The sequence below is a fragment of the Nannospalax galili genome, unplaced genomic scaffold (genome assembly GCF_000622305.1).
Source record: "Nannospalax galili isolate Female #2095 unplaced genomic scaffold, S.galili_v1.0 scaffold440, whole genome shotgun sequence".
Taxonomy (NCBI): domain Eukaryota; kingdom Metazoa; phylum Chordata; class Mammalia; order Rodentia; family Spalacidae; genus Nannospalax; species Nannospalax galili.
In genome coordinates this window covers 1,403,455-1,423,454 of record NW_008347189.1, presented here as the reverse complement: position 1 = coordinate 1,423,454, position 20,000 = coordinate 1,403,455, and the positions used below count along the sequence as shown (strand labels likewise).

Here is a 20,000-nt window from a genome sequence, read left to right as displayed (position 1 = left end):
CACATACACATGCATGAACTAACAAACACACACACACACGCATGCACAAAAAACTTGTATGTACTGTCTAAATTTACTAAGCTTAGTAAGTTTAGTGCCAGAAAAATCTTACTTCACTAATACTGATACAATCTGCTCTTCCTGGTTGGATTATAAAAGAGTTATACAGACAGCATGAAGTGTAACTTACTTACTTAGATTTATTGTTTTGAACCCAATACCATTTTATTAATTCTCCATTTGCATGTTCCTGTCATAAATGTAATAATTAGATTTTAATAACTTTTTAACAGCATTTGTGGTTAGATAACAAAATCTAATTATTAATTACTAATTATTAATGATGTGTCAGCTGTCCTGACACATCATATACCCAGTAGCTCATTTAAGGGGGTGTTTACAGTATATTCCACATGAAGAGAGGAACTTACCTCGACAGTACTCCATTAAGATAAGCACTTCCCACACATTATCACTAATGGAATTGACAGCACAGTCCAAATAACCAACAATATTTTTATGACCAGATAGTTCTTTCTGTGAAGAAACAAATTTTTTAAATGGGAAAATATAAATCTTAAACGTCTATTAGCAAAGGTTTGAAACCTCAATAAATATATTTATAGATTTTCTAAAAGAATAAGGCATGAAAATATTGTATTCAGTCACCCAAAGACTTCTATGGCTTCACTGTAAAGTTCAATGTATATGCAACCATCATTTTCTAACAAATAACCAATAAACATTTGTTTTTTTTTTTAATTCAACCAGGAAAATGTTAAATGACTCTACCAAGGGCTGGTGAGATGTATCAGTGGGTAAAGGTACTTGTGGGCAAGCCTGAGTTCAATCCCCAGGACCCATATGGTAGAAGGAGAAATGGATTAAGAAATAATCTACCAAAATAAGGGTAAAATATAGTTCTCTGGGAGCCAAGAATAAAATATTTGAACTCTAAATTTTATTTATCTAAAAAAAAGGAATCAAGTTCATATGTTTTGCCTGAAACACACTGCAATTAACACAGAACACTTCCATAAATACATGGGTACATGTATTTTTAAACACTCTAAAATAGGAACAAAGGATTAGAAAAGATTTATTTTAAAAACCCAAAGATTGACAATAACACAAGTAACTGTAGTCAAGAAAATAAAAAATAGCAAATCTGAAAACTTCTATTCCTACTACAAAAGTGGTCACCATCATATGAGGTTAAAATTAGGGAAGGGCCTGTAGCTCAGTGGTAAAGTGCTTGCTTAACATGTGTAAGGATCTGGAAGGGAGAGTCGAAGGAAGGGATAGAATATTTTTAAATGAATTTACAATCACTGTCAATAACATATCCCGTTTTAACCATGTAATGTATTTTGAAGTCAGAATTAACATGTGCAAAACTTGTTAAGTAGTAGGAGATAGGTTGCCAAAAAGAGTTGGAAGACTACCAATGCAAAGACATGATCTCCCCTAAAAGGTCTGGTTCAAAGGCAAAAAGATTTGAGTACTGCTACTGATAGTACAATGTCTCCTAACTACACAAATTCTATTGAGTGGAAGAATTAGGGCACAGTAGCACATTACCTAGGCTCAAGTTAGAGAACTTAGTCTAGGCTTCACCATTATCTTGGAGTAATTCTTTTCCAATCTTTTGGTTAATATATTTACCTTTAAAATGTTTCAAAATCTAATCATCTCTAAACTAGCTGAGAAGCAGAAACAATCAAAATTCAGAATTATATAAATAAAAATCTTTGAAAAAAAAACACATAGCCAGGTGTGGTGGCACAGCAGAGTTCTTTAAAAAGAACTTTCCTTTGCTGAATGACACCTGACCTACATTTCAGAGTTCAAAGGAAAATCAAATTTACATCATGATTGTCAAAATGGAAAGCAAAACACTGTGGTTTGGGGATTTAAATGCATGAGATGAATGTAGAAATCAGGCATGGAAACTGTAAACACCAAATTCAGGACGGGAGTGTCTTTATGCAGGAAAAGAACAGTACCGGGACTGAGTTGGGCAAGAAACAGAGAAGACTTTAATAGTATCTAGGTTTTATTTCTTAGTAGATCAACTTGATGCTGATTGTGTAATTCTCTAAAGTTTTCTATCCTCTAAATACTTCACAATTAAAGTGAATTTAAAAAAAATAAAAATTAAAAAAAAAAAAAAGGTAGCTTGCCTGCTGAACTTCCATTAGGGACGGGAGGAAAGAGGGGAATGGGCTAGCTGCCATTTAGTCTTAAATACGGCCACATGGAATGAACTATCAGTTCCCGGTTAATGTTATTTAATGACCTTTAGTTTTCCAAACATGTATGAACTCATAAGCAACTTGCCTAAAAACTTGTGAATGTTGTAGTGAAAAAGCAAAAGAAACCGAATTTCTAAAACAAAGTTATCTTTCACTTACCATAATTGTAATTTCCCTTTTACAAATGTTGAGGTCAGGCATGTTATTAACATACATTCGCTTCAGTGCACATCGGATTCCACCATGAGTCCGCACCAGGAAAACCGTGGAGAATCCACCTACGAGAGGAAACACCAGATAAATGAAAACAATGAGAAACTACTATCAAAGTCATGTACTATCATTTTGGAGCTTAATAGCAAAGGAAAAAAACACACACTGTACCTAAAACAAAAATAAGTACAGTAAACAGCCCATTGATTAAAAGTCAACTGCAGACTTCCTGTGTCAATCAAGCAGCACTTATAGGAAGTCATGCTCAAGTGAACCTGCTTTTCTTTCAAATGCCAGTATACTAAAATTTACTTTTTAGTATATTTAAGCATGCATACAAAATGTCACCATAACTAATTTGACAACAGTTATTACCCAACCATCAGACTCCTCTCTCTTGATGACAAGGTACTGCTGCTATTTAACAGGCAACACTGATAAATTCCAACCCTCCTCCAACTGTAGGGATGAGCCTATATCATTCTCAGACAACTATGGGACTCTCACTTTGCTTATCAGTTTATTGGACTTTAGGACTGGGCATATGACCACTTCTGGCCTCAGGGACATAGTCTCCTGGGATATCAGGGAATGATTTTCCGCCCTGATGAAAGTAACTGATGAAGGCCCCATCTCCCATCCCACTTATGCGTAAAAATATAATGCTTAGAGATAATGTTAATAATTTGCAGCCATGATGATCAGAAAGAAAATAACTCAGAACCCTTGTCAGCTGTGCTACTGAGTTAGCTAGCCTCCTTCCAGAACTCTTGAGATGATAAATGACTTCTTTATCTAAAGCAGTTATTTAGATATTGTTAACTGTATCTGAGAAAGGACTTAATTTGACGTACCGGGATTTTAAAGAACAATTATTTCTGGTACAGCTAAATCAAGAGACACACCTGAAAAATTTTAAACTTTGATGTAGAACATTCTATTATTTACATCTTTTTAAAGTACATCACTTTTGTTGCTACTGTATAATAGTTGGTGCTCACTATAGCTCTGAAGTATGAAACAAGAGTATTATGAAGCACTCTAGACCTCAAAACGGGAGGGAGGGAGGGACAGAGGGAGAGAGGACAGTCGTAGCAACAGATGGATCTGACAGAACGTGTGCTACTGAAAGTAAATAATAAAAATACCTGGTAGCTTTTCTAGCCATAAACTGTGTGACTAACATGAGTCCCTTCCCATCTGTAGGTATATACTTTAAAGAACAATCTAGCTTTCCCAGGCTCATATATGAAGCCATTCCATGGGACATGTAACTGAAATTTCACCTCTTTTCTCTACACACACACACACACAGAGAGAGAGAGAGTCAAATTAAAATGAAAAATGACAGTATACTTTGGCAGGTAAATTTATGTAAGTTTTCAAACTGTTTAAAAAAAAAAAAAAATCTGACTACTTAAAATAGATAGTCCAGGGCTAGAGAGATGGTTCAGTGGTTAAGAGCACTGGCTGCTCTTGCAGAGGATCCAGGTTTGGGTCCCAGCACCCACATGGCATCTAACAACCATCCATAACTCCAGTTCCAGGGGATCCAATGCCCTCTAACCTCTGCGTCCACTGCACAACATGGGTGCACTTACATATATGCAGGCAATACACTCATACACATAAAAATAGTAAAATATTTTTTAATTGCAAAATAAAATACTCAATTCAGGAGTCAGCTCTCCACTGGTAGTAAGGGAAAAGGGCCCATGGTGAAAACTTCAAGTTGCTCACATGGAATGCAGTAAGAAGAAGGCTGGGGTTAAAATGAGAGTCTGACACACTGAGGACAATGAATAAGAGGGCTTATAGTTGCGTATAAGATAACCAAGCCAGACAGATAAGAGGAGGCACAGGGCTCTGGGCCAGTGATGCAAGTCAACTCGCCCCCATGAAGCCCCTGAGGGATAAGTCACTACTATCTTTTCTTATTTGTATCCTTGGTTCTAATATAGCTCATTGAAACAAACTAAACTATAGGTAAGAATGGCTTCTTGCAAGAAGTTTCCACCTAGGAGACTGCCTCAGACCATCCATTGAAGGGGTAAATATGAGTTAACCAAGAGAGAGCACAGCTACCGCTGGTGGCTGTGATGGTCAACTCTCCACCACAGTAAAGCTACAAAGCTGGTGAAACAGATGTTGAGAACAGAGAAAATAGTCTTAACAGCCAGTGAAACACCTACAAGGTTAGAAGGTAGTTGTGCTGGCCAAGCAACTATCATCTGGCAGATAGCCAAGATCAATAGCTAACAAAGCTGGAGTCAGAGATGGACAAAGGGGCCTTCAGCCACCCAAGGTGAGCAGCGCATAAACAATGGATGATTGTCTCCCTGACTGAGCCAGGGGGATGTGCACAGAGTATGTAGGTCCTCCTTTGGCTCAGCCCATGATAGGCCAGAGAATTAACCAATCTCAAAAGAGATTACTCTCGGGCTTTGTTGGTTTCCCTATAAAAACCACAAGACAAAGTAGTTCAATGGCTTTTTTCTCTCTTGGAAACTCATCTTTCAGGAGTTTCTCTCACTTTAATTTCTCACATTTCCTCAATTTTTCCTTTTGATGTAAACTTTAAAGCTTGTTTCCAACTTTGCATATTCTCAAGAGTTCACATTTTTAGTTTTCACTGGCATGAGACAACAAACTCAGAGCTACTGTCTCAGGCTGACCTTTGGTGACCACTGAGCGTTCAGCACCTTAGGATCCTGGGCTAGGAAAAACTGGGTGGAGAAAGGTCCCATTGATCTCAAAAATCCTGCATCAATATGTAGGGGTCACCCTCCTTTCACCCTCATTTTTAAAAGAAAAAATAAAACCATATTGCACAAACTGCAATAACACGTTGGCACCTACCCAGCCCCCCACATGACTTTACTTACCTGGTTATACAGTATGCCACACCATGCACATACCTTGGTTTAATCACTTCCACAACAAAGGCCATTCAGGTGACCTGTTTCTTAGCTGTTTCTTGTCATTACCAATAATGATGCACTAAAAACCCTTGCACTACTGTACTACTTTTTGTTTGATTTGGTTTTGATTTTTTGTTGTCTTTTGTTTCTTGGTATTCGGGAGTGAAATACTACATTCGTAAGTGCTTTTGTTTCTACAGAACAGATTTCCAAGGCAAGCAGTAAAGGAAAAACACTTCAAAATTGATGCTGCTAGACTGCATGCTAAAGGCTGCAGGAACTTCTTGCTGCATCCTAAGAGCAAGCTTTCTTTCATCCTCATCAGATCACCAAGTCACTGAAAGTGTGGTCAGTTTCATAGGAAATGCCTCACACTGCTATTTCCATCTGTGTGTCTGGCTAAGCTCAGTTTGTTATCCTCTTTCATAGTTTGAGTCCATGGAATCACCATTTTCCATGAGTTTTCTCTTTCAACTAGTAGGAGGGCATTACAGAATTTTCTGTCAATGTGAGAAGTACAAATATTTTCTCCTGGTATTATTTGTTCTACTTGGTTTATAGATGTTATCTTTTGCAAATGAAAAAAAAAAAATGTGTACTACTTTCATGAACATGAAAAAAAAAAAAAAAACGGTAAGGGAAAACATACACCAAAGTTTGCCTGGGTCATGTTACTGAAGAAGGAAAAACTTGACTTCTATGTGTACCACTGTAATGTTACATGTTTTAAGAGTTGTGTGGTTTGTTGGTAATTTCTAAAGGAAATATTAAAAGCTTTCCTTTAAGGGCTGGAGAGAAGGCTCAGTGGTTAAGAGCCCTGACTGCTCTTGCAGAGGATCCAGGTTCAATTCCCAGCACCATATGTCAGCTAACAACCATCTGTAACTCTGGTTCAGGGGAGTTACAGGGGGATTTGATGCCTTCTCTGACCTCCGTGGGCATTGTACAACATGGGTACACTTACACACATGCAAGCAATCCACTCATACACAGAAAATAATATTTTTAAAATTTTTCCTTTAAAACATCAAAGAGAGGTGGAACACAGCAATCTTAGGATGAGGATATAGATGTGATAGAGCTATACTGACTTCCAGCATCTTTTGGACTCCTGCTTTATCATGTTTGAATATTGGGTATATTTAAATTTTTACAATTATTATTAGATGATACACAGCTTACAAAAATCTTACTAATTATGAAAAAGAGATATATCCCAATAAAAATTTTCACCCAATTTCTGGCATGAACTACCCATAGTTAGCGGACCCCCAAAAGACTGCCCCTACACCAAGCAACAGTGACCACTGGCTTGATTACATATGATCCAACCTAAAGGGAGTCATGGAATCCCTAAATTTGAAAGTCAATATAAGATGTCAGAAACACACAATACAGAAATTATCATGTACTTTATAAATACGGATTTGTTCATACAATTAGACTTCCTATGAAATTTCTTAAATTCATAGTTTCTGGTCTGTATTGTGCAGTACACTTGATGCTACTAGTTAATGCATCTCTTCCACTGGGTATTAAACACTGAGCAGGGCCTCACACAATAACGAATGCAAATTAAACTGTTCAATAATCTTTGAATTTATCAAACTGATCTGTGTTTCCACAAGAAAAAGAGGAAATAATTCTTGACTGTCTTGCCAAAACTAGCATTCACTAATTTCTTTGACATACCCTAACCACACGTAAAAAACGCTCCAAAGAATCTTCATTCAAAATTACCCACGTTATAAAAATATATAAAGAAAATATAGTAAACTGTCTTTTGCAGTTCCATCTAGATGACAGGCATGTGGCTATTCCCTGTACTACTTTGCCTCTTCTCTGTATGCTGGGTATGTTTCCCCCAGGTGTTGTGTCTCTTGCCACCCAACCTTACCACTGCCACTGAGAATTAGTATTTCCTAAGAAAGAAACTACTGCTGATTATCCAGACTCAAAGTTTCCCAAAGGCACCGTAAGTCTCTTGTCACAGAAAATGTTTATGGTATCCTAGAGACCTCCAACATCCCAACACATGGAAGCACTGCATGTTTATGAAAGACTGGGCTCGAGGTGTTGACTCTAATGAAGTAGAGTCCTAAAGAGTAGAAAAGACGGGAGGGGAGGGTAACTTCGTATGTGATCTTTTTTTCTGTATGTATGCTTTATTAGTAAAAGAGAGTAAAGATCAAGCTATAACTTCTAGCTCTAACATCACCATAGGAAAAAAATGTGATTGTAAAAGCAATCTTCAGTGTAAGTAGGAAAGGCATTTACAATGTGTCTACATGATCTGAGACGTAGAAAAGTTCTCCCTACCTAATGACTACTCACCTCCAAGGTATCAGAGCCACATGCCTTTGGTTAAATCAACAAATTCAAGGCTGCCTTCTAAAAGTAAAGCTCTTTCTAAAAAGGAGTGATTACTTAAATTCTTGCCAAAGTTACTGTTATCAGTAAGTACAGTTAATTAGTACTTTTGAGTAAGAGAGAAGATACATTATTTTACTCAATTCCTTTAATATCACACTGCATTTAGCTTAATTCCACTTTGAAGAGGAAAAACAGACCAAACACTAAAAGGAAAAGAGGAAATAGCTAGTCCAACAAGACAGAGCCAGGTCCTTTATTTACCCCCTTATAAATTTCATGTTCTTGCCACCTTTGTAAGACATGCCAAACAAAAAGGTAAAGTATATAATTATAAATGGAAGGATCTGCAAATAACAGAATTAAGGACAAAAGGAACACCTCCCCATTTTTTTCTTAAGACAATTTTAATTAACAGGCCAATTGCTTTATGTATAAAAAACAAACCATACTTAAATTGAACTATGAAGATACCTGCATTCACAAGTCCCATGCAAGCTCAAACCAGACAAAATCCCAGCAAAGATATGAGAGTGTAGGTAAGAAACCCCAATCCCAACCTTAGGAAATTGTGGCAACTGATGGCTTCTGGGAGGGGTAGAGACAGTCTCTTTCAAGGATGGAACTCTTGGTAGGTTAACCAGTCACCAAAAGATGAACCCACATTGAAGGACATTTAGGGACAGTACTTATTTTATATGTATATAAACTTATATAGAACTTATTTTATATGTGTATATATGTATATGCACACATATACATAATAGACTATATTAAATTGGGTGGGGGACAAAAAGAGGAAATATGGATAGGGGAAGGAATCTAAATACCATCAGATTGTATGTAAATCACCAAAATTCAATTAAAAAATAAAAATTTAAGTTTAAAAAGTTGGAAAAAAAATTTTTAAGTTGGACTATGTGGTATCTTTTTTTTTTTTTTTTTTTTTTGGTCTTTTTGTAGCCCCAGCTGTCCCAGAACTCAATATGTAGACCAGGCTGGCCTTGAACTCACAGATATCCGCCTCCCTCTGCCTCCCGAGTGCTGGGATTAAAGGCGTGTGCCACCACACCCGGCTTGCAGCACCTTTTTTAAAAAACTGTGAGCTGAGCATGGTGGTACACACCTTCAATCTCAGCATTCAGGAGGCAGAGGCAGGTAGATTTCTGTGAGTTCAAGGCCAACCCAATCTACACAGCAAGTTCCAGGCCAGCCAGAGCTATACAGTGAAACCCCATCTCAAACAAACAAACTTGTGATGCTAGCCAGGTGTGCCTATAATCCTAAACTTCAGAAGTGGAAGAAACTAGATCATCCTGGGCTACATAGTGAGTTTGAAGCCAGCTTGGCTACATGAAACCATTTCTCAACAAAAATGCTCCTATGCAACATCATATCACGTACAATGACAATACATGATAAAAATGTAATTAAAATAGTGCCGTTGATAAGAAGTTTTTTAAAAAACTACTTCAGACAACAATCAGATTTTTCAGACTTCTGGAAATTTTTGTAAACAAACAATGGATCCTTCACGCCTATCAACCTGTTGTTTACTGTGCCCTTTTCCCAGAGCACATACTATGTGATTCATCATAGCTCCTTTTACTCTCTTATGACCTCAGTGTACAGGCCCATTTTACTCCTATTCATTACCTGCTGGTGGCTGCAGGCATCTGAGTTTGCAACCTTTACAAATGGAACCCCTACAAATTTACTCACCACAATATTTATAGTGTTTCTTTAATTCCTCTCTTCTCTAATGGATTCTATACGTATAAAGACAATGACTGTTGTACTCACATGTACTTGTGTTTATGGCTGACTGCTTGGGATTAGATAACCTATTAAGGAGCTCATCCCTGAAATAACTGAGTCTCCCTCTCAGCAGCTATAGACTGCCTTGTAGCTCTTCATCTAGAGATGGGACCCTGTGAAATTTCCCCTGGCCACACTGGCATGTCAACTCATATTGTCATTATACAGATCTTGTTTAGGCAATCTATTGTTGAGCTATCATGGATGCAACTTTCCTATGTTGTATAAAAGATACTATCTAGTAGCAGGGGTCCTGATCCTCTGGCTATTACAATCTTTCTGCAGCCCTCTTCTGCAATGTTCCCTGAGCCTCAGATGTACGGTTTGCACTGTAGCTGTTTCCACTGTGGCAAGATACCCATGGTCCCTTATGCATTTTTACCAGTTGTGAAACTATATAATAGTCTCCATATGTTGCAAAAAGAAGCTTCTTTGATGAATGGTGAGAGCTACACTTCCTTGTGACTATAAGGATAAGTGCTTAGAATACAATGAGAAATTACACTGTTTAGGCAAGTGGCAGTAGTAGGTTCTACTCTAGGGTCTATGACCTCTCCAGCCATGGGTATTTGGCTATTTTTACAGTACCAGGCATGGCATGGATTCCCTACTATTAAAAGGGCCTTAAGTCAAGACAGCTATCGGTTACCCCTAAGATAAAGTGACACTATTGCACCAATACAGCTTTTGCTGGACTGGTCATTGTTGTGATTTTTATAAGAAGAGATCATGAAGTTGAGAGGGAGTAGGGATGGGGTGTGGGAGGTCCTGGAGAAGGGAGAGGACAGCATGGGGGCAATGTAAACACAGTGCTCATGTATGAAATTCTCAAAAAATAACAAAATTAAATTCTAAAAGAAGATTGTATTCTTCTCACTTATTATAGTACTGTCAATGTCAACCACCTTGCATGGCATTCAAATTATCTACAGAGTGAACAACTTAGCATTAATTAATGGATTTTGTTAGGAGTTATTTCTTTTTAATCTGATTCCTCATTCCTTGATGTTGACTACATTCTAGCATAGTAAACAATTATAAAAACAGAATGCCACTTCTTTACCATATAAATCATGTTCAGTTATAACAAGCTGTATTAAGAATCTTTTGATTTCATCCTAGAAAACTGACCTTCAACTTACCAATTAACTATCAATATTATTTTAAATACAGACCATTGTTTTCTTTTCTCCTGGAAACAAGCCTTCTACAGTCAAAATAAAGTCAATATGTGCTGTGAAAGTTTAAGCACTAAGCCCAAAAATATATAATTACCACAATTCATTCATTCTTAAAGCCTGTTTTCAGAATTAACTTCACTTTGCTTTTGTAAAATAAAAATTAAGAACAATCTCCTTCCAGTCAGTACAAAATTATGGTTAGATAATAATAATAAACTCTACAGCAATAATTTATTATATATTTCAAAGTATAGTGTTAGAAAACACTGAATGTTCCTAACATAAAGAAATGACAAGTTGGGGCTGGAGAGATGGCTCAGCAGTTAAGAACACTAACTGTTCTTGCAGAAGACCCGGGTTCAAATCCCAGCACCCACATGGCAGCTAACAGCTGTCCATAACTCCAGTTCCAGGGGATCTGACAACCTCTTCTGTCCTCTACGGGCATTGCACGACATGGGCGCACTTACCTACATGCAGGCATAACACTCATACACATAAAATGAAAGTAATAAATAAAATATTGAAAAAAAAGAAATGGCAAGTTGATAGATTTAATGAATACACATTGTATACATGTATCAAAATATCATACTGTACCCTATAAATATGTAACAAATAATTTTTTAATTATGCAAGATGTGATAGCAGACACCAGTAATCCCAGCACTAAGGAGGTAAAGACCAGTCTGAGCTACATAATGACATGCTGTGTGAAAAATACAAGGGCTAGGGATTTAGCTCAATAGTAGAAAACTTATCTACACAGATTAAGATTCTAGGCTCAATTCCCAGTATAATAAATAAATAAATAATAAATAAATTAATTAATTAATTTAAAGGAGAAGACAGAAAATAAACAGTGAAAATCAAGACCTTCAAGGTCATGACCATCAATGGAACTACGGTTCAAACACTAAGGTAACACCAAAGTACAGAGTTTAGACCAGTCATACTAATCTAAAACCAAGGCACAATGTGAGAAAGGAAAAGCGAAAAAGATATGGCCCTTAGTTTCAAAGAAAGTATTCTTATTGTTCTCAAAACTGAGGCCCTCATCCAACAGATTTCACTAACTGCTCTCAAAGTTGGAGTGTTTGTCCAGTTTTACTAACTGGGAAGATGGGTACTGAAATACTAATTTTGCTGCTTTGGCAACTTCAAAATAAATCTTAAAATGAAGCCACTGTAAAATAAGTAAGGCAATAAGAGGAGCCAGGAAAAAACCTGGAAGAAAAGTTTTATCTAGTATTATTTTAAAGCTGTAATCTGGTGCAATCTAGTATTATTTGATGCTACTTGGCAGGTTAATGGTTTAAAAGAACACACATATATGACAAATTTAAGAAACAAATGAAGCAGGGCATGGGAACTGGGGATGGGGCTCAGTGGTAGAGCACTTGCCCAGTATGCCCACAACACAGCTGGGTGAGAAGCTGAAGGGTAGTGACTAAGTAGAAGGGTAAAGGTGGAAGAGCTCAAGCAAAGTGCAGAAAACAGCACTTGTAAAGGCATGAACATGCAGAATGGAAAACATTTTAGCTTAGAAAACAGAAAAGTTCCTGAGGATAGGGAAAGACAATGCCCACTGCATCTCACCACAGGCAGTGATCATGTCCCATTTCCCCACCTTTGTCCACTGTGAAGTACTACATTTGATCTGGTTACAGTTCCATTATGGTAAGAGAAGCTTGTCTAGACTCTGATTATAATATGACCAATGTGTGGAGAACAGAGTCAACATAAGAAAGATCAGAAGCAGGAAACCAGTTAGTATGCTACTATAATAACTCTGTTGAGGATGATAGTGGTTTTGACCAGGGCAGTGAGAATCAGTGAAAAATGAAAGAACTCTGGATATATTTTGAAGGTAGAGCATAAAGGCCTCAATAAATTAAAAAAGTCTAAAACCATACCAAGAATGTCTATAACTATAATGAATGTAAATTTAAAAAAAAAATCAAAAGCACAAGGAAATTTGAGAAGTTCGCAAATATGTAGAAATTAAAGAACACTCATAAATAAGTCAAAGACAGAAACACAAGGTAAATGAGAAAATAAGAAGAATGAAAATTAATGGAGGTGCATGCTTGTAAACCATTTTAATCCACTGTAAGCACTGGGGAGACCGAGACAGAAGATACCTGGGCAGCACTGGCCATCCAGTTCAGCCTAAGTGGTAAGCTCCAAGCCAATGAAAAATCTTGTCTCAAAGGAGGTAGATATTGACTAAGTTCCTAAGGATGGACATCTGTGGTTGTCCTCCAACCTCCATACACATAAACACACACATGCATGCACATATACACACATGCATGAACATAACATATATGCATTTTTAAAAGAAGAAAAGGGGGCTAGAGAGATGGGTCAGTGGTTAAAAGTACTGGCTGCTCTTTCAGAGGACCTGGGTTCAGTTCCCAGAACCCACATGATAGCTAATAACCATCCATAACTCCAGTTCCAGAGAGCCGACGCCCTCTTCTGACCTCTGAGAGCACTACATGACATGAGTGCACTTACATACATGCAGGCAATACACTCACACAGATAAAATAAAAATAGAATGTAAAAAAAAAGAAGTCAGAAATATAAGTAGCATACCAAAATTAGAGAATGCAATTAAAGCAGGTCCTGGTGCGAAAGTTATAACCATAAACATCTATATTGAAAAAGGAAGATCTTAAACAATAACCTAACCCCCCTTGTTAAAAACTAGGAAAAGTGAAACATACTCACCCAAAGGGTAAAAAGAAAAATTAGACTAGAAATAAGAAAAATAAGGAACAGGGAAAAAATAGAGGAAAATCAATGAAACCAAAATTTTATTCTTTAAAGATACTAAATGTAGCAGATGATCAGCTAAACCAGTCGGGGGGGGGGACAGAAAAGACAAATTATTAAAATTAAAAATAAAGATGGGACACAGTACCAGACAGAAGAGACCTCCCTTTGAGTGGTTGGTGAGAACGGTCCAGGAGATTCCCAAAGTAACACAGGCTACAACCAAACCTCTTGGTTATCTCCTAGAACTAGTAGATAAGGTCCTACTACTGAAGGCAGGACATACTTCAGATACAGGACTTAGAGTGGAAACTGACCTGGAAATCTTCTACCCAAAGTTTAGCTATCATAATGCTAGATAATAATACGCAAACTGTCAAGGGAGAAAAACAACTGATGGTGCAACCCAGTTCTAAACCCTAATAACCATAACGACCAGCATGGCAAACTACCTCTACTGGTGCAGAGTGACACTGGTATCTGGGGAATATCAACAGCTATCTAATTGGACTTAAAGCCCTCTCAATGGGAGTGAACTCATAAATGGCACTATAAACTCAGCCAAATACATATTGCAAGAAAGAACATAGATCCTAGAGAAAACCCTATCTCTTTCATATCTCTAGACAAATGAAATTTCTTATCATATGCTAAATATGAATCCTTATATTTACAGACAAGTGTACTGTATACCACTCATCAAAGAAGCTCCCTTTTGCCAACAGATGGAGGATATGGCAGAATTCCACAACCACTCAGAGAATATACATCTGAGAGATGCCAAGTACTAGGTGACACATCTACAGTTGAACTTCTACACCTTAGACTCATGGAACATAGTGGAACAGGGAGTAGAGAGAAAACTAATGCATCCCTCAACTCTCACCAGTAAAACTTCCTTATAGAACAGAATGTGATACGCACAGGAGGCCACAACTGGCCAAGTTTTTTAAAGAATAAGAGACTGCAGAGAGTGTGCCCTTGGATGGAACTCCTTTATTGAACCTCATCTACCCACGGCTCAGGGATCACTGCAGAAGAAGGGTTGGAAAGATTACAAGAGCCAGGGCTGGTTCATGAACACAGGGGAAGCAGAGGCCTTCAGGCCACTGGAAGCCTGCACATGTGAATTTGTGGCAATGGTGGCATCAAGCACAGGATGCATGCAAACTCAAACAAGGTCCCAGGGGGGAGGAGAGAAATGGGTGGCAGGCTGGCCCTAGACTGTGAACTACTGGAGACTGACTGATGCTAGATGAGGGAGAGTATGCCTTACATAAGATCTCTAGATGGGCTGACTAGACTCCGGTGGATGAATTTACACTGAAGGACATATGGGTACAAATGCTTGACTAGATGGGACTTAACATGTATGGCAGAATACACAAGGTCCAGTCGGGTATGGGGGAGGCACAACTGTGGGAGGGGATCTAAATTTGATTAAGAGCTGTTGTAAGAAATTGACATTACAAGAATTTAAGAAGGTGATAAGATAATAAATAATAATCTGAACTTTATACAATGGGCATAAATTGATAAAATTCTAGGAAGACACAAATTACTTTGATACAAAAAGATATACAATATTTGAATAAGTTTGTAAATAAAAAGATTGAATTAACAATAGACAAACTTCCAACAGAAACCAAGTAAACGAAAAATATAATGGATCAGAAACTCCTGGTGCAGCATTAACAGCAGAGGAGCAGAGAGGAGGAGAGGACTGGAAACATGCCGCACGTCAGGGCACAAATGCACACCAAAACACAGCAGAGAGGGCAAAGAGAAAATTGGAATGAGGAATTCGTGAGTCCTAGAGGATAGGGTGAGAAGATCAAGACACACCCAATACCTATGAGAACTGGAAGAGGCATCACTAGAACAACAGATGAGAATTTTTCCATAAATGATAAAAGAGATCACTGAAATCAGAAAGTCAAAGAAAGAAAGAATGAAATCTTAACTTCTTTCATGGCAATGAAATTGCAAGAAACAGAAAAAAACAACCAAGTGAGGAAAGAATTACCTACAAAGCCAGGGGGACTGCCAATCTCTCAACTGCATATGAAGACAGTGAAATATCTTTGGAAAGCTAAAGGAAAGCAGCATTCTGGCTAGAATCCCATATTTAACAAAACTTTCTAGAACAAGCTAACAACAAAAAAAGAAAAAAAAAAAGGCCATTTACAGAGGGAGTGTCAGACTAAAAAGCAACTGAACCTAAACAGATCATAAAAGACCTCTGAACATTCAAGAAAGATGAGCAAGGATTGCAGTTATTAAACAGCAGTTTCTAAGTAGTACTTATTCTAAACCTGTAATTCCAGCACTTGGGAGGCAGAGGCAGGGAAATCAATCCCAGTTCAAGGTCAGCCTGGTCTATATAGCAAATTCCAAAACAGCCAGGGCTGTATAGTGAGGCCATGTCTTAAAAAGCAAAATAAAAAAATAAAAATATATATATTTTTAAAAACCACTGACTTCCGAAATAATAAAGTTATTGTCATATTCAGAGAATAAAGAAAAGTGAAAATAGAAATAAAGTCCTGGAAAACATTGTAAGTTTAAGTGTAATATGTTCTCTTGGGAGGAGAAAATACTACTGATAAATTAAGAGCATTCTAGGGTCTCATGTTTGGGAGGCATGTAAAGATTACCTTTCCTTTTGCTAGTCTTCAGGAACCAGTAGTAAAACAGGAAACACATGCAACTTCAAAGTAATAGTCGGCAAGAAACCAAAACAAAGCAAGGAAAAGAACAAAAATGGCAATTAGCAAGTAATGCTTGGAAAGACTAAAGAAGATCCAGGGTAGAATCAGGAGACAAATTGAGAAGTTACTTCAGTATTAACAAAATGGTTCTGGCACTGGAGAGATGGCTCAGCAGTTAAGAACACTGACTATTCCTGCAGAAGACCTGGGCTCGAATCCTAGCACCCACATGGCAGCTAACAACTGTCCGTAACTCCAGTTCCAGGGGATCCCACAGCCTCTTCTCTCCTCGGGCATTGCACAACACAGGTGCACTCACCTACACATTGGCAATACATGCATACACATAATATAAAAATAAATAAAATATTAAGAAAAGAAAAGAAAAGAAAAGAAAAGAAAAGAAAAGAAAAGAAAAGAAAAGAGAAGTTCTCAGCTGGACCTGGTGGCGCACACCTTTAATCCCAGCACGTGGGAGACAGAGGTAGGTAAACCTCTTTGAGACTGAGGTGGCCTGATCTATACAGCAAGTGCCAGACCAGCTGGGACTACAGGGAGAACCTGTCTCAAAACAACATCAAAAAAGGCTAGAGAGATGGTTCAGTGGTTAAGAGCACTGGCTGTTCTTGTAGAGGACCGAGTTCAATTCACTGGGCCCACATGGCAGCTAACAACCATCTGTAACTCCAGTTCCTGTCCATAACTCCAGTTCCAGGAGAATCTGACACCTTCTTCTGACCTCTGAGGGCACTGCATCATACAGGTGCACTTACACATATGCAGGTAATACAGTCATACACATAAAAAATAAATAATTTAACAACAACAAAGATACACGAAGATCATTAAGGGAATAAGAGAAAGTAAGGCTTGTACCATTTAATAATCAAAAATTATTTCTGTACTTATAACAATAACATGGTAACACATGCACATAGCTCCTTTGATAGTAGATAATAAAAGTACTTCAGAGAAAAGAGACGGATGCTGAATCCTCAGTTTCTTAGTCAGATGCTCAAAAATGGACCTCTCTTTCAATCAGGAGGTAAGTTAATGTGGTGAGAATTTCAGATTCTTAAACGTTTTTAAATATTTCAGTAGTTTGATATCATGTCTATGACACAAGAAAGAAAACCAGGACTATACAGTTAAAATCCTGAGGATTTGTGTTTCTAAATAGATCCATCAGAAGGAGTACTAGCGAAGGAATAGATAGACAGGTCAAACGTAGTACCAGGTTAGGAAGATGAGTTCGTAGAAGCATTATGAACTTGCAACTTCACCTTAAAATATTTTGGGCATTTCTGAAGGGGGAAAAAAAAGAAGAAAATCTTGGGAGGAAAAAAATAGTTTTAAATACATTAAAGGGAAGAATATACTAATTTTTTAAAAATATACTCATCCTCTAAAGCCTTTCTCACATGAAATAAAAAGTAATAATTTAGCTTTTTCTGCCTTTAGATATTTCTTATATATGAACAGGATAATTCAATCTGATGCCCATTACTATAAGAATTGAACTTGCCATTTTCTATTTTAAACGCTTAATTTGTAAAAACAGTCCTATTTTTACTAGCCAAAAACAGCTATTTTTAAGTTGCATTTGTTTGTTTTATTTTTGTTACTGATGCTGTTGCTGTTCTGGGGCCTGAACCTAGGGCCTCACACATGCTAGGCAAGTGTTCTATCACTGAACTGCATACCCAGTCCTATTTCAAAGTTTTAGATGCAACTGTGTAGTTTAAGTCATTCCAATTTAAAACATTAACATGAAGTGATCACAGAAGGCAAATCTCATTTTGAACATACCTAGAAGCTAAGCGTACCCGACATTAAACAACTTCTAAACACAACTATATTCCAGTAATTAGTTCATTGAAGTAGAACTAAAATTATACATGATAGGCTAAGGTTAGCAAAGAGAAAGCACTAAAATGTGTGTTGCCTATATTTTGAAGATGTTTGAATGCATGGTAATTTCACATCATCCAACCCAAATAAAGATTTTTTTTAGTCACCAAAGACAGAAAGTGTACTGAACAGGCTGCTAACACCTCCTTTATCGGTATCCTGGCCCTAACATGCTTCTTGCCCACACTTTGTTTAACAAACTCAAGTGTGCCAAGTAAACACAGAGCCTTCTGTAGTTACTTCAGAAAAGGAGAGGATACTGAGGAAAACCTCAGCTCAGAGCCAAAGCATCAGCAGACAAACACTATCTGTTACTTCAAGGCCTGATACCAAAACCTTGACTCAGAAAACAGATACATATTTACACATTCTGTGCAAACCCAAAGAAAATTCTACAGTGTTTCAAATACATTTATCTTGGTGTTCCTGAACACAAACAAGACTTTCTCACATTATCCCTGCTTTCCACCAATGTGGACAATGTAAAGAGATCAATGAAAATGTCTGTTTTCATCCTGAGTTAACAAGCAGAGACTTCCAACAACCACCAGGCCATTATGAGAACTGAAGGGGAAATGGTCACTTTGGCACACCTGTGGAGCATGACCAAAGCACACCATGTATATTAAGTCTAGGTACTGCCTTATAAACAATTTACACACTTTTGATAGAAGAGCCAGTGATTGGGGCTGGAGAGATGGCTCAGCAGTTAAAGGTGCTGGCTTCTCTTAGACACTCACATGCAGCATTACTAAGCCACATTACATCATACCCGAATAAAGAAAAAGCTGGCTCAGCATCATTTTTAAGGCAAGAGTGAACCTGAACTGAGAACCACCTGTTCTTTCTGATGTCTCTCAGAACTGTGCTCTAAGACAAGTTTCAATCATATTTTTACTGAGGCAGTATTTCCAAAATCAACTGGGGAAGTAGAGAAGCTAGGATCTACTCAGATAGTCTTGCCCTCTAATCTCTAGGTCTAAAATCACACATAATATCAACGCGTACTTCATTTTTCTCACTACTTTCAATGAGAAAATGCTGCTCTCAGCACTTTGCTTTGTGATGTGAATCAAGCAACCCACATTCATTCATTATCTTGGGTGCAGGGACAGGTGCTGTCCTGAGTGATTACGGTCAACGGTCAGGTGCCCAGGTCAGAGGAGGAGCAACAAGGCTCAGTGAGTTTGTTTACAATATAAACAGTAACCAGTTTGGCTGCAAGGTCAGGAAAAAGTCATTAGTCCAGATTATGCCCATATTGTAGGAGTCATTACTACACAAGCACATACAAATAAAAATAAAAACAAAACTTTTTAAGAGATTTCTCCAGTTGGGCGTGGTGGTGCACACCTTTAAGCCCAGCACTTGGGAGGCAGAGGTAGGCCAATTTTTCTGAGTTCAAGGCCAGCCTGGTCTACACAGCAAGCTCCAGGCCAGCTGGGGGCTAAAGGGAGATCCTGTCTCAAAAAGACCAAAAAAAAAAAAAAAAAAATTTCTCCAGAAGCTGAATTTTTTAAAAGCTAGTCACATTGAGATAAAACCAGTATTTTAGACTCTAAAAACATTTAACAACAGAACCTCTACCAATCAAATAAGTAGTTGTACATAAGCTAGAAACATGGGCCAGGGATGGAGCTAAGTGACAAAGCACTAGTCTAGTAGGTACAAAGCCCTGGGTTCCATCCTCAGCAGGGAAAGAAGGAAGGAAGGAAGGAAGGAAGGAAGGAAGGAAGGAAGGAAGGAAGGAAAATGTCTGGTAAAGTTGGGAAGAGTGGATTGGTGCAGGGCAGAGTAGACAGGATGTGGCTCAAGGCATAGGTTGGCCTGGGGGCC

The 20,000-nt window shown here is 37.8% G+C and overlaps 1 protein-coding gene across 1 annotated transcript in view; it reads right to left on the bottom strand.

The window, feature by feature from the left end:
- Bmp2k (BMP2 inducible kinase) overlaps positions 1 to 20,000 on the bottom strand; it is a 133,142-nt gene that overhangs the window by 89,759 nt on the left and 23,383 nt on the right. Inside the window, exons 2-3 of the mRNA XM_008843694.3 lie at positions 2,415 to 2,533; positions 432 to 537 (exon numbers count right to left, since the gene is read on the bottom strand). Coding sequence (XP_008841916.1) covers positions 432 to 537; positions 2,415 to 2,533 — 225 coding nt within the window. The remainder of the gene's footprint in view (positions 1 to 431; positions 538 to 2,414; positions 2,534 to 20,000) is intronic.